Source organism: Exophiala mesophila (genome assembly GCF_000836275.1).
Source record: "Exophiala mesophila strain CBS 40295 unplaced genomic scaffold supercont1.2, whole genome shotgun sequence".
Classification (NCBI taxonomy): domain Eukaryota; kingdom Fungi; phylum Ascomycota; class Eurotiomycetes; order Chaetothyriales; family Herpotrichiellaceae; genus Exophiala; species Exophiala mesophila.
The window spans coordinates 5459996-5478616 of NW_015622505.1; the positions used below are offsets into that span (position 1 = coordinate 5459996).

Consider the following 18621-nt stretch of genomic DNA (forward strand, 5'->3'; position numbering starts at 1 on the left):
AACACAAAAGCTCGCACGGCTCATCAAACGTTAGCTGCGCCCGGGAACTTCACACTGAACTGCCTGTGATTTTTAAGACTGGCACGTTGCAATTTGTTTAGCGAGACACTGTTATAATAGCTATTCCCTCCAACCCGGTAAAGACGATCAAATCTTCCGTCCAAGCTCTCCATCCCCACCACCCTCCCTCCGATCCTCAGGATGCAAGAGCCTACTGTCACATCGGTCTCCGACTTGTCCCCATCCGACGCCAGGTGGATTGCCCTCAAGAAGATTGACTTCATCGACCAGACTGGCACCGCTCGAACTTGGGAGACTGCCACCCGAAAGACCACCTCAAAGGCCGGTGTGGATGCCGTCGCCATTGGAAATGTTCTCCTGCATCCGTCGAAACCTCCCAGTACCATGCTCGTCATTCAATATCGCCCACCGATTGGGAAATATACGGTGGAATGGCCCGCTGGCCTCATTGACGAAAATGAATCCGCCCAACAGGCTGCTGTACGGGAGATGAAAGAGGAGACCGGTTATGAAGGCCATATTGATCAAATCGGGCCCCCAGTGGCAAGTGATCCAGGCATGTCGGATTCAACCATTCAGCTAGTCATGATGACGGTACAGCTGAACGACCACGAGGACTTGCCAGAACAGCGACTCGATGACGGAGAACTCATTCAACGGGTCGTCGTACCCCTTACCGACCTCTACTCCCGATTGCTCGAATGGAGTCGCCAGGATAACTTCATGGTGGCAGCAAAACTGTTCCACTTTGCCGCTGGCATGCACTTTGCAACAACTACTAAGTTGGTTTGAATTCAATCTGCAACCCACAGCAGTCTTGCTTGAATTTCAGCCGATCAAATGCGGGTTGGGTTGGGTCGACCGTGGGCAAGACGACCCGCACACCTGCGTCCTTGGTTTGTAGCGTCTGGTGCTGTCACTTATACTCCAACGAGGCAATGCGGGAAACTCAGAATATTGCTCCGGGAGTGCCAATCCCGTCTTCCTATGACAGTCTTTGCAGCCTGCATCCGGACCGTTCTGCGCATACACCTAGTTGACCTGGATGGAGCTTCGGGAGCCTGCCATCCATATTGCCACCAAGGTTCTTCTTGGCACAGGACGCCGACATCCCGCATGCTTGCTGTCACCACACTCGCTCGCTCATCCCACTTATCTTTGTCCGGTTCTGCATGGTTGGCCAAGCTTGTCTATCCATGCGTGCCATGTCTTCAATAAACTTTCCAGAAACTCTCTCTCCAACATGGCACACGGCCACCTTCCTCCATACGCATTCCCACATCAGACACCCGCGTGAAGTCGGTGCCTCCGCTCTTGGGATGCTTTCCGCCGGATCACTCGACCCAATGCGGATCGACCATTTGCTTGAACCCAAAAATATTTGTCGCTGGGCACCTCGGCGTACATCCCGCAGGACGTCTCCGCCGCGCCCGCTCCGGTCTTCGGAGGCTTCTTGGAAGCAGCAATCTGATCTTGGCAACTCCATCTGATAAGATGTCCTTCCTCGCCAACCCGCCAGATGGTTGATAAGATAAGATCGCCATCGACTTTTGCTAAATCTGGCTTTCTACCAAGTCCAATGCCTTTTTCTTGCCTCGTCTCGGATTGTTACTCCAGCCAACCAGAAGATCCTGTTCGTGAATTCCCACTATTGGCGAAGCTTGGAAGCCCCGTCGAAGAACATAGTCATGAGACATGAAACTTTCTCAATGCATTCCAACGGAGCTCAGCACTGAACAGCACATGTTGATCGGAATTCACGGCACTCTGTGGTTCAACATCTGACCATGGCTTGCAATTCCTTGAGAACTATTAAAACCCGCTTCATCTCTGGGGTGTAGGATATCATTCTCGTCTTCAGCAGTTCCCGTCTTATTCTCTGAGACGAAGTCTTGTGTGCACGGATCGTATCATGGCTCGCTTTGCCTTTCTCACTGCTTTGACCGCAGCTCTCCCTGCTGCCCTCGCGGCCTTCAAGGAAGGATGCGCAGATGCACCATGGGACTCAGACATTGACTTCTTTGAAACAAAGTTCGCGTGTTCAGAGTCTGAAACAAACCCATTCTGTCCCGAGTACAACAACACCTACGTCAAAATCAGGAACCGACAGGCTCGATTCGTTCTGCTGCATTGCACTAACGAGCCTCCTCCAGCAGAGATCACCGCCAATTCCCTTGTTATCAAGGCTCCAGTTGAAAGCGTTGCCGCACTGGACGGCTTCTCTCAGAACCTCATCGACGTAGGTCTTGCTCTGTCAAATCCACAGTAATAGCTTCCTCTAACCGCCACAGATGCTTGGAATGTCTCACACCATCAAGCGTGTTGGAGAATATGGTACCGTTACCTCTTCTTGCGTACGTGGTCTTATGCGAGAAAACAGCACCTACGACACTAGCAAATGGGATGAAGCGCCCCCGGTTAATGTCACTTTCCATGGCGATATTTCCCGCCGCGAAGATTCATCTCAAGTACTCATCCGAAATGACGGTAATTTTGCCCCCATGACTCAGCTCAGCTACCTCAAGTTTATTGGTATGTTTTTTGGCATGGAGGAACAGGCCAACTCTATATACAACGCGATTGCGGGCAATTATCGTTGTGCGGCATCCCATGTCAATTCCCTCATCACCCAAAATTCCTATCCGCAGGGAGCGTTCTTGTCTGCCGTGCAAAAGAACGGCTCTGAATTGTCTGTGGATCAGAGCACATGGTGGAGTGTTCTGACTTCAGATGCCGGTACTCGCGCCGTCAACATTTCTCACGACAGCGAGATTACTCATGTTAATGTTGCCCCTGATGATCGGCAAAATGCATTTGCCCAACAGTCCTTTGCCATCGTCGACACTACCCAGTATTTATACACCGAAGACATGAGTGCTGCCCAAGAAAGAGAGCGCCTTGACACCTCAGCCTGGAAAGAGGAAACTGGCATTTCTGACAACATCTATGCTGTGCGACAGCAAAATATCTATCTTGCTGACAAGAGCACCAACCGGAACCGACGTCACGGTAAGTCGATCCTATGCCTAGCACTCCAACCTGGTGCCGTGAATTTGCCTGTCCGGCAAACGCTTTTCCAGCTTGATCACAGAGAGCTGACACATTTCTCGACAGCATGGAAGGATCGTGGACCTGCGCGACCCGATCTGGTCCTCCGAGATCTCATCTCCATCATCCAACCAGACTTTGATCCATCGTACATAACCTCCTTTATCCGCAAGGCGGCCAACCCGGACGATCAGCTACCCCAGCGTCGTATCTCCACTGACTGTGTGATCGAGTCGGAGGCACGCGGCGCCCTGGGTTTGACCCAATGCGAGCTTCCTCCGGGAACCGGCGGCTACCATTCGTCGGGCTCAGTTGTCAACGCATATGGTACGCAGACGGACGATGTCGAATCTCTTGCCCTCGCTCGAGGTAGTGGCTTAAGTACTGGTGCCAAGGCGGGCATTAGCGTGGGATCTATCCTGGGCGGCCTTGCAGTCATCGGTGTTGGTATCTGGCTCTGGTTGAAGAAGAGAAATGCTGGCAGGACTGGAGCCTCGAAGTCTGACACCGAAAGCGGCAACGTGCGGAAGGAGATGAGCGTCACTGAGAAGCACCTCAGCGACTCGGATAGCCAAAAGTCTTGAGCAGCGGAGCGAACCCAAGCGGAGACTCAACAAAGGCACATAGCGAGTGTAATCAGTACCTTATCCTTGAGGTATTCAGCTACCCCGTGTAACGCTCAGTAATGTCCATGTATATACAGCAGTGGAAAGATTGGTAGCTCAAAGATGCTACTCAATACTTGCACGATGACTCGCTAGGTGAGGCATCCCGGTCAACGTGCGTTTCCGAGCAGTATCTGATCCGAGCTTCTTAAAGCCTCGAAGCCTTCAGAGACTTGCTCTCTGTGGTCTTCGACATCAGTGCTGAAGTAGTGGCGAGGACTTTTTCTGCATCTGATTCAATTTTGGCTGCCAGATCCTTGCATGTTGGGATGTCATGGATCAGGCCTGCCACTAATCCTAATGACCATACGCCAGCATCAATATCACCTGTTTCGTAAACATTCTTCCCCCTAGCCCCAGACATGAGGTGAGCCACGTCTTCGAATTGAACGTCGAGCTTTGTCCGCTCAATCTCTGCAACTTCCAAAGAAACGGCATTCTGGCAAAGGACGTGAGCACGGGCAATTGCATCTAGGGGAACGGAGAGGATGTACCTTGTGCAAACGTGTTGTGTTTCTGAACTTTCGCAACACCAAAACCGTGTCGTTCTCCGATGCAGCCACGATGGCTTCTTTGACCTTATAGTGGATTGGTGCCTCTACTGTTGCCATCCATCGAGTTCCCATGTTAATTCTAGAGATTGATCAGTTGAATTGCTTCAGAAGTGCGAGCTTTCGTACCCTGCAGCTCCAAGTGCCAAAGCTGCGGCCAGTCCCCGACCATTGCCAAATCCCCCAGACGCAAGGTATGGAATCTTGAGTTCCTCTGCACACCTGGACAAGAGAATCAATGATGGTGTGTCGTACTCTCCCCCATGGCCAGCACACTCGATTCCGTCAATAGAGATGCAACTAACCCCAAGCTTTTCTGCTCTGAGCGCATGCTTCAATGTGACGCATTTATGGATGATTTTGACGTTATTTTCCTTGAGGAAACCCAAAATAGGCATCGGGTCTCCCGCGGTCTCGATTACTCTGATGCCTTCTTGTACTGCAACCTTTGCATATGCTAGATAGTCTGGTTTGTTCATGGACGGCAGCAGCGTTATGTTGACCCCAAAGGGTTCGTTCGTCATCTTTCGACATTTCCGGATTTCATCACGAAGGGCCTCTGGGGACGGTTGGGTCAGGGCAGTAAGAAACCCAAGGGCTCCAGCGTTGGCAACAGCACTTATCAGTTCCGCCCGGCCTACCCACATCATACCGCCTTGTACGATGGGAATGCGAACGCCAACCTCCTCCGTCAGCCATGTCTGGAAAGGCATCCTGGAAATCTTGGATTTGAAGTACCACGAAGGCGGGATGGAGAGAAACTCTCAACACGATTTGGGATGAACCGGGTCAAACCAGTCTTTAGAAGATTGTAATCATCAATCCTTCTCTTGTAGAGAATCCGCTCAGAGCAGGTCAAGCGTCCTAGGATCGCGGGGTCTGGTGACTCTCTTGGGCCGTGTCCCGAGGGATGTGCCGAGGCTCACCGAGGTCGTCGACGGATATTGAAGCAGCAATCGACTCACTAGACAAGGTCTTCCATTCTGCTGCTTGGAGGCATCTTGCCTGAGACAGTCGTGCCATGTTATACTCTAGACTTAGCATCAATGCCACTAATGCCTCGAACCACCAGCATAACTCAAAAGGCTATACTTGTATTACCTATCCGTGATATAGTCAAATCTAGTTGTAGGAAAGAGTCCGAGGGTATCGAGGCAACCCCGCTCGGCTTCTCCAATATCAATATCAACATAAACAATCAAAAGTAACACCCCTCTACATAACAGCTGATAACGCTGCCGAATTTCCCGCCCACCAGTCCTGATCGAATTATTCAAGTCACACAAGTTCATTTGCGTAATACAAAATGGCTTCTCAGCGTAAGTTGGGCATTCATTGAATATACTATCGAGCTAATTGGTGCTCTGCTTAGAGAAAATTAGAACCTCGATCACCGATCTACTTGGTGTACAACACCCTGTTCTCCTCGCCGGAATGGGTGTCGCTGCGGGGCCTAAATTGGCAGCAGCCGTCACCAACGCTGGCGGTTTGGGGGTCATCGGAGGATTCGGATACAATCCCGCCCAACTTCGTGAGCAGATTCAGGAGTTAAAGTCTTATTTGCATGATAAGAATGCGCCATTTGGGGTGGATCTTCTAATTCCCCAAGTTGGAGGAAACGCGAGAAAAACCAAGTGGGTCTGACGAAGGCTTCATCGAACCACTGGCTAAGCTATACATCTAGTTATGACTATACCAAAGGCACTCTGCCCCAGCTGATTGATGTCATTATTGAGACAAAGACCCGGCTCTTTGTCTGCGCGATTGGCATCCCGCCACGGCAGGTTGTTGATCGTCTTCACGCCAACGGGGTATTGTACATGAACATGATTGGACACCCTAAGCACGTTCAGAAGTGCATTGACAATGACGTTGACATTGTTTGTGCTCAAGGAGGTGAGGGTGGTGGCCACACTGGCGATGTGCCTTTCTCTATTCTCATCCCAGCTGTCTCGCGACTCTTGAAAGGCAAGAAGAGCAGATTTACGGGCCTCGATGTTCAACTCGTTGCAGCTGGGGGTGTATCTGATGGTGGAAGTCTTGCGGCGTCCTTGATGCTTGGCGCCGGGGCAGTGTGGGTTGGGACTCGATTCCTTGCAGCTCATGAAGCAGGTGTTTCGAAGGCGCATCAACAAGCCGTGATAGAGGCCACGGTGGATGACACTATCCGGACGATCATATTCTCGGTACGCTTTTAACCATTTTGCCTTTTGCTTGTCTAACCCCGATTCTAGGGACGACCGTTGAGAGTCCGCAGGACACCTTACATTCTCAATTGGGAGGAGAATCGTCAACAAGAAATCAAAGACTTGACTAGTCGAGGCATTCTCCCGGCGCAGCATGATGCCGAAACGCATGAAGATAGCGAGGAGATCATGGACAACATTCATCCGTATCTAATGGGTCCTGTGGCTGGCCTGGTTGAAAAGACGTCCAGCGCCCGTGAGATCGTAGAAGATATGGTGGATGGAGCTGCACAACGACTGGCACAAGGCCACGAATGTCTAACCCAACGACCGAGATTATGAACTATTTATAATATCCTTCATCGTGCACGAAGAGTCCTAGAGGCACAGAGATTGTAGAGTGTAGCTCATTTGTTCGATCTTGGACAATTAAATTTCGTATTGAAGCCCAAATCGTGGATATGGCGCTCGGATGTCAGGCTAGTTCTAGATCCTAGTAAGTATTGACTAACCGACTATCTAGTCTCATCAAGACGATTTTCCAGGAGAATCGGAGTCTTCTATAATAAACATATATGGCCCGTGCTGACCAGCAAGTCTTATGTACGCGATTAACTATGCGGGGTTTACGCCCATCCTCTTCAAGACATCTACGTCTATCCTGGGACGGGCTGTGTTGATAACGTCAAGCAGGGTATTCATCCAGCTGGGCATCAGGAAGCCTGGTCCAGATGTCGTCCTGTACAACCCAGGTAGCCTCGACTTATAGTGGGACAAATACTTTCAGCGAGCTCCAGGAATCCAAAGCTGCGGGGAACAATCAAGGGAGGTAAAAACGGAGTGAGTGGCAATGAAACAAGTCGAGGAGATTCAGTGATGGACACCCACTGACACCCCGCCCCACTTCTGGAACAAAAGTTTTTTCTGTCGTTCATCACGTCACACCACCGCCATATCTCAACTCATCAATCCCTACCAAATTCGGGGGCTGGAGGTTCTTTCCAAGACGTACCCTTGAATACATATATCTGGGGTGAGGGAGATTCCCTCCGGTTTCTTGGATATCAAGCCTAAAGCTCTTGGGCGTTTCCAGAGCATGTAACCATCCACTTGGCTCTAACGGCCGGGCTGCGCTTGCAAGAATGCCATGACTTTGAGCGACTTTGTGCCTTTGAGGACGATGCACTCCAGGCTAACGAATGAAAAATGATGTGTGCCAGGTTGCGAGGGTCTTGCAATCTCCGATCAATGTTGCCTCCCTTAGTTGTCCAAGGTCCACAGTCTAACATCCCTCTTATCATTCTTGGATCGACAGCATAAAGCATTGACTAGGAGAGGCGGATCCTTGGACATCCTTGTGCGAGTAGTAAGCAGATTTAGATTTCATCCTCGTGATTGGCTCATGACAAGGATTCCACAGAACCTGCCCACGACGGCATGAAGCATGACACCCTAGGCCTACCTGCATTATATCTGTCTCCAAGATAAGAATCTCTAAGCTTGATGAAAAGCATGCTAAGCAGCAGCTTACGAGGCACCTTGGAAGCTTAGCGATCCACGCCCCACAAGCCACCCGATGAAAGTCGCCTTTCACTTTCTAGGTGGCGAGTAGAAATCCGCTCGCCACCGTCGGCTAGTGCAGTGGTATGTCACATAATCTCGTGTGATGGTTGTGGCTGATTATGTCTTCTGCACTCCCTCAAGGAATGCGAGACGCGCAATGTCACGAGAACCGCCAGTAGCCCCACCCGGGATCTCAAGATTACTGGTGAGTTGCCGAGCTCTCTCCATCTCCAACTCAGTGTTTGTCCACTACAACGACCACATCACTTGAATCGGTATTAATCATGTGTCTACTTAGTCTCTCAAGCTATCGTCGTGCCCGTGCTCCCATGGATGTCACGGAGCTAAAGATGCATGGCGTCAAGCGCTCGGTTAACCGAGGGGTCGAGCGGCCCCGTAGAGGATCCGTCATGGTCCCTTTGGACACTCTGCCTCTGGACTAACCCACTGTCTGGCGACGACTAGTGGGTCCTGGGGGTGTCGGGATATATTCCCGCTTCATCTCTCTTCCGCGCATTTCAAGTCAATTGTAACCTCAGTCGCAGACCTTCCAAAAGCATCCTAACGCAGGGCCTGGCCTTGATCATTTATCGTTCGATGCTTCGGGATCCTTGTCGTTTGCTTTGGTGCCAACGTAACGTACTTATCATCGATCGCAACAGTTTCTGGAAGGAGTTAAACACCACATTGCAACGCATCCAGCCCCAGTGGCCAATCGATGCCAGCGATATGCGTCCGATCCTCATAACAAACCCATGAAGTTACATGGACAGCTTTTATCCCCAATGGGCATCTCTTGCTGTCGGCGCTTTCTAAAAACTACTAGCTTGAATGATAAGGCATCTGATGGAGGCCCAATGAATGCTTGTCAAGGTCAAGCTCTTTCAGGGATCATTGGCATTCATTATTTTGGGGGAGAGAGAATCAAACCTTGCATGGCCCAAGGTGGCTTGGGATTTCATGGATGTGTGTGCATCAGCTCCAAGAAATAATTGACGTATTTCTATATAAACATCTTACCCTGAGCGTCTTTTGTCGAGGCCCTCCTGTCATCGCTAGAAATACTCTGTAGTAGGACTATCTAGCCATGCCTTCTATTGAGGCCTTGAAGAAGCGGTTCCCCTTCCGCAGAACTAACACTAGCACTGATGCCATTCCTGTGCAGGACATTCCACCAGAAAAGAGCGATGAAACAGGGTCACAGCCCAGCGAGGCTGTTCTACAGACCGGAGATGGTGTCACTGATCCGACTCGCAACCTCTCCGAGGTAGAGGCAAATCGCCGCCTCAGCACCTTCCGAAAACAACATCATTACGACCCTAACCTCCCTGACTCGGCCTTCGAAGCCGTCGATGAAGCTACCGAAGCCCGGAATCACAAAGGTGAGGCTGAGCTCGTAGGTGACTTGGTCGAAAACTCACCTTATCCGGAGGTGTGTCGCCTCCCATGAGTCGGGTTATGTGCCACTGACAATGTACTAGGTCCGGGCCGTCGTACGAAACTACGATGAAGATGTCCCTACGAGTACTGTCCGAGCATGGACAATCGGTCTCATTTTGACAACCGTCTGCTCAGGTGTGAATGCTCTATTTTTGCTACGATATCCTCCCATCTCGATTGGACCGTACGTTGTCCAGCTTGTGGCGTATCCTTTAGGTGTTGGCTGGGCCAAGGTAGTTCCAAAGAAAAAGTTCAAGATCTTTGGAATTATTTTCGACCTAAATCCTGGCCCATTCAACGTCAAGGAGCATGTCATCATTGTTGCCATGTCCAATGCTGCATTTGGGGGTGGTGCAGGGTATTTCATTGACACTGTTGTATCACTCCGCAAATTCTATAACTTCGACAGCTGGGGATGGGGCTTCAACCTGCTCTTCGCCTTTTCTACTCAGTGTCTGGGCTTCGGGCTGGCAGGCTCGGTCAGGCGTTTCCTTGTGGAACCTGCTGCCATGATCTGGCCTGCCGCCCTTGTCAACGTCGCCTTCATGTATGCCTTGCATGATCAGAGCCCTAGTGATCCGGCGAAGACAAATGGATGGTCCATATCGCGTTATCGACTGTTCATGATCGTTTGTATCGCCATGTTCGTGTACTCTTGGTAAGTTGCCCTACGACGGTGTGGCTGTGACAATGTACTCACAAACCTAGGTTTCCTGACTTCATCTTCCCTGCATTGAGCTACTTCGCCTGGATCACCTGGATTAAGCCGAATAATGTTGTAGTGAACCAACTCTTTGGCCAGGTGACTGGAATATCTCTGGGATTCCCTTTCACTGGTTTCACGCTGGACTGGGCACAGATCAACAGCTTTTATGGCAGTCCTCTCATTGCTCCATGGCACGCCCTTGCCAATACCTTGATTGGCTGTATTTTCTTCCTATGGATTGTTGTACCTGCCCTTCATTACACTGGAACATGGTACGCTGAATATGTTCCCATACTGCAAAATGGCATTTTGGACAACACTGGAACCACTTACAATACTTCGGCAATCTTGAGACCGGATCATACGGTTGATCCACAACAGTATGAAGCATACTCGCCTCTTTTCTTGTCGACATCGTTTGCTCTTGCATACGGTCTGAGCTTCGCGTCTATCACAGCACTATTCTCACATACCTGGCTTTTCCACGGCAGTGAAATCTGGGCTAGACTTAAAGCCTCGCATGGAGAACTGGACGATATACACATGAAGATCATGCGCAAGTATAAGACGGTCCCTACTTGGTGGTACTTGTCGCTTCTGGCTATCATGGTTGCATTTGCATTTGCATCTGCTTGCGGCTATGATACTGGCATGGCTTGGTACTCTGTCCTGCTCTCACTTGTCATTGCAGGGTTCTGGACCATTCCCATTGGTATGGTTCAAGCCTTCACGAACATCCAACTTGGACTCAACGTTTTCACCGAATTTATCATCGGTTATCTTCAACCTGGACACCCTGTGGCCATGATGATGTTTAAAACCTTTGGCTATATCGTCATGACCCAAGCGCTCTATTTCTGTCAAGACTTGAAGCTAGGACATTACATGCACGTCCCTCAACGGTCACTGTTTTTTGCTCAACTCGTCGCAACTTTGTGGTCATGCCTCTGTCAGCTGGCTACGGTCGAATGGGCCTTGGGGGCAATCGACAACATTTGTACCCCAGCCGCCTCAAACTTTTTTACCTGCGCATATATCAAGACATTCTACAACGCTTCAGTCATCTGGGGCGCAGTCGGACCCAAGCATCTATTTTCCAGCGGCGCAATCTACCAAGATTTGCAGTACTTTTGGCTCATTGGATTCTTTGTCCCAATTATTGCCTATCTTATTGCTCGAGCTTTCCCAAAATCAATGGCACGGAAGTTCAATAGCCCATTGTTCTTCAATGCGTTGGCTTATGTTCCTCCATATAGCGCTTTCAATATTGTGAGTCCCCCCATGTCGAAAAACCAAAACTTGCTTCTAGGCTAACTACTTCATAGCTCGCCTGGTGTATGGTGGGATACGGCTTCAATAAATATATCCGCGACAAGTTTAGGGGCTGGTGGATGCAGTACAACTATGTCCTTAGCGCAGCTTTGGATGTTGGCTTGGCCCTTTGCTCGCTGGCTATCTTCTTCTTTGTGCAACTTCCTGGAGGGAATATGTCAAGCTGGTGGGGTGTAAGTGTCATAGATTCCACGCTTGATGCACAGCAGGCAGCAATTCGGAAGACTGTTGCGGATGGTGAGATATTTGGCCCCAAGGAGTGGAAGTGGTAGTTGGAAACTGAGTCAATTAGGGGCTACGCGGGTGAAAGTGTGTGAAGTAAGGGCCCGAGAGCCTCCCGGGTTTCACTAGCTAGGTAAGTAGGTATCTAGTAGCTTTATTCGACCATGGTCGTTATGAAAGGATGAAGCCGTCTCGAACAATATGGTTCTAAGTACTGGCGCAAAACATAAGCCCACGTCGAGCCTGTGACACGATGGCGCCAAGCAGTAAGTAGAAGTGGTGGGCCTCGGGCCTCGGGCGTCGCTATACCTTTCTAAGCAGGTCGAGGAGGGAGTAGAAATGTGATAAGCACCCGCAATTGTGAGCTCCAGGGTTGAGGGCCCCCTCACTTAGGTACTTCATTGTGTTGGCACCTTTGTCCCTGTTTGCTCCGCCTAAAAGCTAAGACCTTCACGATGTCTACTAAATTGTTCCCTTGTGGTTGATAATTATTTGGTAGTTGTTTGGTCCACGTCCAGGCTGGACACTCTTCAATCAAAACCCACTATTGACAACAATCTACGTTGCCTACGCCAACCATGCCACTGCAGCTCGACCCAGATTTTGAGCGTGCTATACAAGATCTTCCTCCACCAAAGGAGAGCCCTCCAGTTGGTGATATTGAGACACGACGCACAAATGTTGCTGATGGGCTAGGAGAGCTTCTACTTCAAATGAAAACTTCAGGTGACATCGAAACAGAAGTGTTCGAGATTAAAAGGGATAATGGATGCCCGGTTTCTGTGCATAGATTCTTTTCAAAAGCAACCAAGGCACCGACAGAAGCCGTTTCTGGGCCGGCCGTTCTTCACATCCATGGTGGAGGGTACATTTCCATGAACGTTGACATGTGGTCACCAGCATTGAAGTCCCAAGTCTCACATACTTCCATCCAAATTTTCTCGGTGTGTTACAGCTTGGCCCCCGAAGCCCCTTACCCAACAGCATTAGAGGAATGTTATGCAACCCTGCTATGGCTTCAGATGAATGCTGAGACGTATAACATCGACCCTTCACGGATTGCTGTGCAGGGAGAAAGTGCAGGCGGCGGTCTGGCAGCAGCTGTATCACTTCTCGCGCGAGACAGAAAGCTGTCGCCTCCTATCGCGAAGCAAATCCTGATCTATCCAATGCTCGACGACCGCAATGTCAGCGCCAACGGGAATCTGGAGCCATTTGCTACCTGGAGCGTGTCCGATAATATTACCGCTTGGACTGCTTACCTTGGCACCGAGCCAGGTTCGAACACGACGTCATACTATGCAGCCCCAGCGAGAGCGACTGAGCTCTCCGGCCTTCCCACAACTTACATGGACATGGGCGAGCTCGACATTTTTCGCGACGAAAATCTGTCATATGCATCTCGCTTGGCTGCTGCGAATATAGGCCTCGAGCTTCATATATACCCTGGGGTACCACATGCCTTCGAATTCATTGCTCCGCAGTCATATCACGCACAGAACGCAATGGCTAACCGCTGGAAAGCACTGTCGGCTTTGTGAAGATGGAAAGTGAGCTAGATCAAAACTGCGTCATCCTTTCCCTGTCAAGAGATTCCCAGCCATGCTTGGTACAATAGATAGTTTCGAATATTTCAGTTGATCGATGACGGCGGCGTTGAGTCAGATTGTACGCCTCCCCAAGGTCCGGTGTGATCTGATTACCGACACTAAAGCGACAATTTGTCGCCCATAGCGGTGACCGATTTCATTTCATAGCCATTTGTTGCCTTGCTTGACTTACAGCTGAGTGCCCAGTTGAACTTCACTTTTGATGCCCATAGTCGCATGTTTAAAATGGGTGCTCTGATAGGTTATCTTTGTATCGTACCTCCTCTCCGCATTGTGGTGCCGGTTCCTCGGGGTCCTGGATTGTTTATGGGAAGACTTGACCAAATTCAATTTCCTACACGAAGGTCAAGGGCGCCTGTAATTCAATTCTGTCTGTAATATCTAATCTGCTTCTACGTCGATATCTCGGCTAAGGCATGGCATAACCACGTGAAAATGCCCCGAGGTCGCAGGAACTATCGAAATGGGTTGAGAATCGAACACTAGTAGCGTATTGTGTGCAAAGAAATCCAGTCAACGTCGACAACCCCCAGGAGTGAATACCACAACCAAATAATACTGATGAAAGCTCCTGATGAGTTTGGCTTTCACAAGCCTTCAAGGCGGCCAGCATTGACACCAGATCTTCTCATTGGCATTAATGAGCCGTAGGCACAATCAATGTATCAACGTATTCCCAATATTTCTTGGTGGATGCCCGCCTTAGCGTCTTCCCTTTCCAGATCATGAGAAGAAAGCTGCCAGTGCAAAGGAGGAAGAGAAAGGCCACGGCAATGAAAGTGTTTTGGAGGCCTGTTGCCTCAAGCCATGGCGTAATACCATAACTCATCCCGAAGCCCATGGTGTTTCGGATGATCATAACAAGGATTAGAGTCTCACCTGCGATATCCTTGAAGCAGTCCACACAGTACCCTATAGCAGCGGAAGAACCCGAGACAATTGCAAACGATACCATTACCATACCGATCATGAGGCCCATAAAATGAACCTCGTGCGCTGCGCCAACGCCCCAAACAAACAAGCCACCCACCCCGATGATGCCAGAGACAAGAAGTATCCACAGTCTTTGTTCAGGCTCGCGGATACCCTGATTCCGACGTGCAAAGTAAATGGCTGATTTATCGCCCAAGAAACCAACCCAAAGCCAGCCAAGGAAGCATCCAACGAAAAGGGATAAGAAGGAACAGCCAACCGCGAGTGGCGAGAAGTTGTATGGAGAGCTGGTCAGAATGAATCCCATCGTCGCGTTCTGCACCAAGTACATGCATAGATTGCTGCCGTATAGGAACCCGGCGTATACGACGTTTGGAAAATGGAAAAAGATGAACAGGGGCCTGATCATCATGTAGAACATTTGCCTGTTGGAGGGGCTACCGTCCCTGCGGCGAAACATTCCCAGTTTTTGGAGATATGTCTTCTTCGGGCCAGCAGGATCCAGGACTCGGGGTTGATGGAGAGTGGCAAGGGCGGATCTAGCTCTGATGGATTGCTTTTCCTTCTCATGCCCATTGTCCGCATCAGTCCCATCCAAGTCCTGAATGATAGCATCATCAGTCTCGGCGGCGCTTTCAACGGTTTTTCTGAAGTACATGGTCTCTTCAAGGCCGAAGAATACAATAATAGTGCTAACAGCGTTGACGATTGTGCCGAACCAAATAGCGGATCTCCAGCTCATCGAGTTGGTGATGAGTCCTGCAAAGAACGGGGCTAGGGCATTAGAGCCAAATAAGAGAAGGGTATAAATGCCAATATAGTTTCCACGTTCGTGGGCGAAAAAGATGTCCGGGATCGAGAGTTCGGGCAGGGACTCGACTGGCGATACAATGAGTCCGATGAGAATACGGTGGGCATACCATTCGCCTGTGCTGGATGTGTAGGCCGTCCAAACCATAGGGCCGATACAGCAAAGACTAGAAAGCAGATAGACACCGCGTCGACCGTATGTCATAGCAATCGGTTGCCAGATGAGACATCCCCATCCCAGGAAGAGGAACATAAGCCCGGTTCCCGTGTTCAAATTTGCAAGGGGAATTCCAGTCTCCTCGGCAATGTACGTCAAGACCGAGTACTGAACAGTGGTCGCAATTCCAACACCGAAAAGATAGGTATAGAGCATGGTTACATGCCATAATTTCCGCTTCTGGGACCAATTCAAGGGGTCCTCGGGATCTGTGCTTGGTTGCGGATTCAAGACGATATCGTCGTTGTGGCTGTGGCTGCTGGCATTGATATCAACGAGGTAGATAGTGCCAGGCACAGCATCTCGAGCTCCTTGTGTCATGATGGCGTTCAGTGAGTATTCGAGAAGATGTCAATGTCCGATGAGGGCATCGAAGGAGTTGAGCGGCTGAAGTGATCAAGGTATTTGTATGCCAGACGCTCGATCCAGCCCCTTATCAGCTATACTCGGTGTAAAGCTGACATCTTCGCCATAGCCGACAAGAACGAAAGCGTCTTTGGAGATAAGAATGAATGCACAAAGACACGGCCGCCAACATATTCCCAAGCTAGTACATGATAGGCACTTGATGTCGTGGATCCCTTGGCTACAGCTTGGTCCACCCGTCGAAAGTCGGCGGCTATTCCTCTTCGAGTAAAATAGAAGAGCACTCACTCTACAATTCCTCGGCAGGCTTGTGATATGGCGTTAATGATATACTCTAGGCTCATTAGACAGATAAGCACAATATCCTTAACTAGTTGGAAAGCATTGCTCAAACCGAGGGAGCCCTTCGACCGACTGCGCGACGGTCCACAGATCATCCGAGAATCTCTGCCCATTGTGCCCTATTTCCGCAAGACCTTACTTGGGGTTTCCCTATCACGCCGTTGTACCTTATGTGGGTATCGGCGAATCAAGACATCTCCACTCTCTATCATTGCCACTTGTCAATCAATGATTAAGACTTTACCCCGCATCACTTGCTCGTGTCAACCCTGCTATAGCCATGACTGTTCGATGGCTTGACTGCTTACCAGCGTGGGGGGGCCTAATCTTACGTCTAGGTTACTCGATATGGCAAGAGAGAATTCAAGATTGCTAACTTCATTGTGCTTAGTTTCGATATGGGAAGAACCGTGGAAGTCTTGTGAGATCCTGCACTTTATCCTGGAGCAGAGGCAGAGAAGCTAGCAAGCGCCAGAGGCCCTCGGGCCCATGTCAAGCGCGGTCCGGTAATCACAAAGCATCAAGATCAGTAGGAACCGCCTGGGACGGGCCACCAAGAACACAAAACAAGTCCCCCTTCCAAGTATCTTGCAAGTTTGCCAGAGAGTTTGCGTCCGAAACAGCCCATGCGACCAGATCTGCCCCACTGCTTGCCTTTTCAAACAGGGAAATATTGAGAGCACTTCGAGACAAGTTGTCGACAGGCCGAGACTCAAGAGAAGCTGTCCCAGAAATGTTTCTTTATCTATGGGTTGTACTGGTAGCTCTTCACCGAGGCCAGCAAGCTGCTGAAACAGATGGCACTTTTGATCGTTCCAAAATATATTCCTGGACTAGTAGTAGAAGTCAATACCCTTGTACGGCCTGACTTCATCTATAGCACCAAGCTGATTATTTCACTAAGTCTCTTAGATACTGCTTGGCTAATCGAAACCCACCTTGAGTTGATGAAGTCCATGCGATTGCAGCAATCAAGGTGTTCCACGATGGGGGATCCCGTGGCAAGGGCATCATATACTTAAAAATATCATAAGCAGTGCAAACTTTCAGAGCATGGCCAAGTCTATGTTGATCTACAATGTGGTCGAGTCTCGTGTGGGAGAAAGGAGATGCATGGAGAGGTAAGCTCGTTCGCCCTCGCTGAGCTTAAGCATGAATATGCTGAGTTCTTTGTCGTTATACAAAAGAACAAAATTACGTCCCCAGGAGAACTATTTGTTTGGACTGTCCTAGTTGTTGTTTACCGTAGGCTACTGACTCGTGTCTTTGCGAAGGGAGAGAAAATGAGATATGACGTTCCCGGTAACTATTGCAACCGTATTGTCGTAGTCGTTCCATCCGAGCGAGCAAAACCAGTTGATGCTGCCCACGGAGAAAACAGCCCCTCCGGCGTTGGTTCGATAGAAGATCATGTCGGATCGAATCTCTGAAGTTTGCGTCCCTAAAGTACCCACGATTGGGAATCCCACACACTCAGGAGCGATACCAAATCCATCAGGGTGGCCTGTACTAGTGGCAACAACGACTCCGTTGGCTGGACTGCCACAGGAAATGTCAAAACTGTCGGTTTCATCTCCGCTTGCACCCCCACCTAGTCCGTATTCTCCTATCAATTCGCCGTCCGCGATGCCCTTGAACATCCACGCAAATTCTGAGGAATTGCCTGCAGAGGTGCGCCGGAACGGTACACCGGCCTCGACACCCTCAGCACAGAAGGAAACACCAAAAAGGCCATGCGACGAGAGGTCACGAGACCTCCACAAACCTCCTTGTGCACCGTTCAGGCTGAGGAACCGTTCACCGCCCGGAACTGTGTACGTGCGAACACCACAGTCACCCCGTCGAACTTCTAACCGCCACGGTCGAGCTATGTCGAGACCAGCTACCCAGTAAAAGCCGTTTCCGCCTAAGTACATGAGACTACCACCTTGTCTTGCGTACTGTTGATAGGCAGAATAAGACTCTAGAGTAGGGTACTCAGGATGTGAGCCAGTTAATACAATATCATACTGCTCAATGGCACTCGCACCACATTCATGAAGATCGTGGTCAGTGACGATGTCGTACTCAATGCCATGGCGTTCCATATACCCGATCATCATTGAGTCAGCACTTAACTCTCGTGGCCGACCCATAGCCCACATGATATACCCGGGGCGGAAATTTATGATCGGTCGCTTTGCTGAGGAAAATACATTTCCTGACCCATCCTTATGAACATCATAGAGAGATAACCCAAGATCTGTTCGGCGCCTAAGTTTTGTAAAGTCTTCGCTTATCTTAATCTGGGACATGTCAAAACCTGGTCCGACGTCTATCGCAGACGAGCGAGTCTTATCTGAGAGCTGTTCGTTGGCATACGCGAGGTAGGTGAAGGTCGACAAGACGAAAGCGACCTTGACCGGATGGGTCATAGCCTTAGCCCGTTGCCCGTGGGGTGTTCGAACAATGAAGGTGATTTGATCGGAAGCCTTTCCATTGGTAGCGACAACATCAAAAGCATAAATGCCTGATCTCAGGGAGTCCGGCAATTTTAAAGAGAAGTCAGTGTCCCATCTCGCATCGTCAAGGTCATCCTCATGAAAGTGAATAGCGCCATAGCCTTTTGT

At 49.9% G+C, this 18621-nt stretch overlaps 5 protein-coding genes across 7 annotated transcripts; 4 read left to right on the top strand and 1 right to left on the bottom strand.

Moving 5' to 3' along the window:
- Window positions 1–201: 201 nt before the first annotated feature.
- Window positions 202–813, top strand: PV10_03666 (uncharacterized protein; the record flags this gene model as incomplete). Its single annotated transcript, XM_016368142.1, has 1 exon — window positions 202–813. The coding sequence occupies one exon, from the start codon at window positions 202–204 to the stop codon at window positions 811–813; it is 612 nt and encodes a 203-aa protein (XP_016227660.1).
- Window positions 814–1933: 1120 nt separating this feature from the next.
- PV10_03667 (uncharacterized protein) lies at window positions 1934–3653 on the top strand (the record flags this gene model as incomplete). The annotated part of the gene is made up of 2 exons (XM_016368143.1): window positions 1934–2260; window positions 2313–3653. 2 exons carry the CDS (start codon window positions 1934–1936, stop codon window positions 3651–3653), a joined length of 1668 nt encoding a protein of 555 aa, XP_016227661.1.
- Window positions 3654–3882: 229 nt separating this feature from the next.
- Window positions 3883–5047, bottom strand: PV10_03668 (uncharacterized protein; the record flags this gene model as incomplete). The annotated part of the gene is made up of 3 exons (XM_016368144.1): window positions 4415–5047; window positions 4229–4367; window positions 3883–4173 (listed from the first exon to the last, which is right to left on the bottom strand). Exons 1-3 carry the CDS (start codon window positions 4996–4998, stop codon window positions 3883–3885), a joined length of 1014 nt encoding a protein of 337 aa, XP_016227662.1. The 5' UTR covers window positions 4999–5047.
- A 544-nt stretch (window positions 5048–5591) lies between these two features.
- On the top strand, window positions 5592–6813 carry PV10_03669 (uncharacterized protein; the record flags this gene model as incomplete). Its single annotated transcript, XM_016368145.1, has 4 exons — window positions 5592–5604; window positions 5658–5919; window positions 5970–6471; window positions 6520–6813. 4 exons carry the CDS (start codon window positions 5592–5594, stop codon window positions 6811–6813), a joined length of 1071 nt encoding a protein of 356 aa, XP_016227663.1.
- A 2280-nt stretch (window positions 6814–9093) lies between these two features.
- Window positions 9094–11936, top strand: PV10_03670 (OPT family small oligopeptide transporter). Of its 3 annotated transcripts, XM_016368146.1 has the most exons (4): window positions 9094–9466; window positions 9516–10132; window positions 10183–11449; window positions 11506–11936. In XM_016368146.1, the coding sequence occupies exons 1-4, from the start codon at window positions 9122–9124 to the stop codon at window positions 11782–11784; spliced, it is 2508 nt and encodes an 835-aa protein (XP_016227664.1). In that variant the 5' UTR covers window positions 9094–9121; the 3' UTR covers window positions 11785–11936. The 3 variants fall into 3 exon arrangements, with proteins under 3 accessions (XP_016227664.1, XP_016227666.1, XP_016227665.1); XM_016368148.1 differs by having other exon boundaries at window positions 9094–10132; XM_016368147.1 differs by having other exon boundaries at window positions 10183–11936.
- Window positions 11937–18621: the final 6685 nt, after the last annotated feature.

What these genes read in the sequence shown, in the direction of transcription:
- PV10_03670 (XM_016368146.1), top strand. Translation starts at nt 9,122, where the DNA reads ATGCCTTCTATTGAGGCCTTGAAGAAGCGGTTCCCCTTCCGCAGAACT. An exon ending in AAAACTCACCTTATCCGGAG is followed by an intron (nt 9,467 to 9,515) that starts GTGTGTCGCCTC and finishes ACAATGTACTAG; the next exon opens with GTCCGGGCCGTCGTACGAAA. An exon ending in GCCATGTTCGTGTACTCTTG is followed by an intron (nt 10,133 to 10,182) that starts GTAAGTTGCCCT and finishes TCACAAACCTAG; the next exon opens with GTTTCCTGACTTCATCTTCC.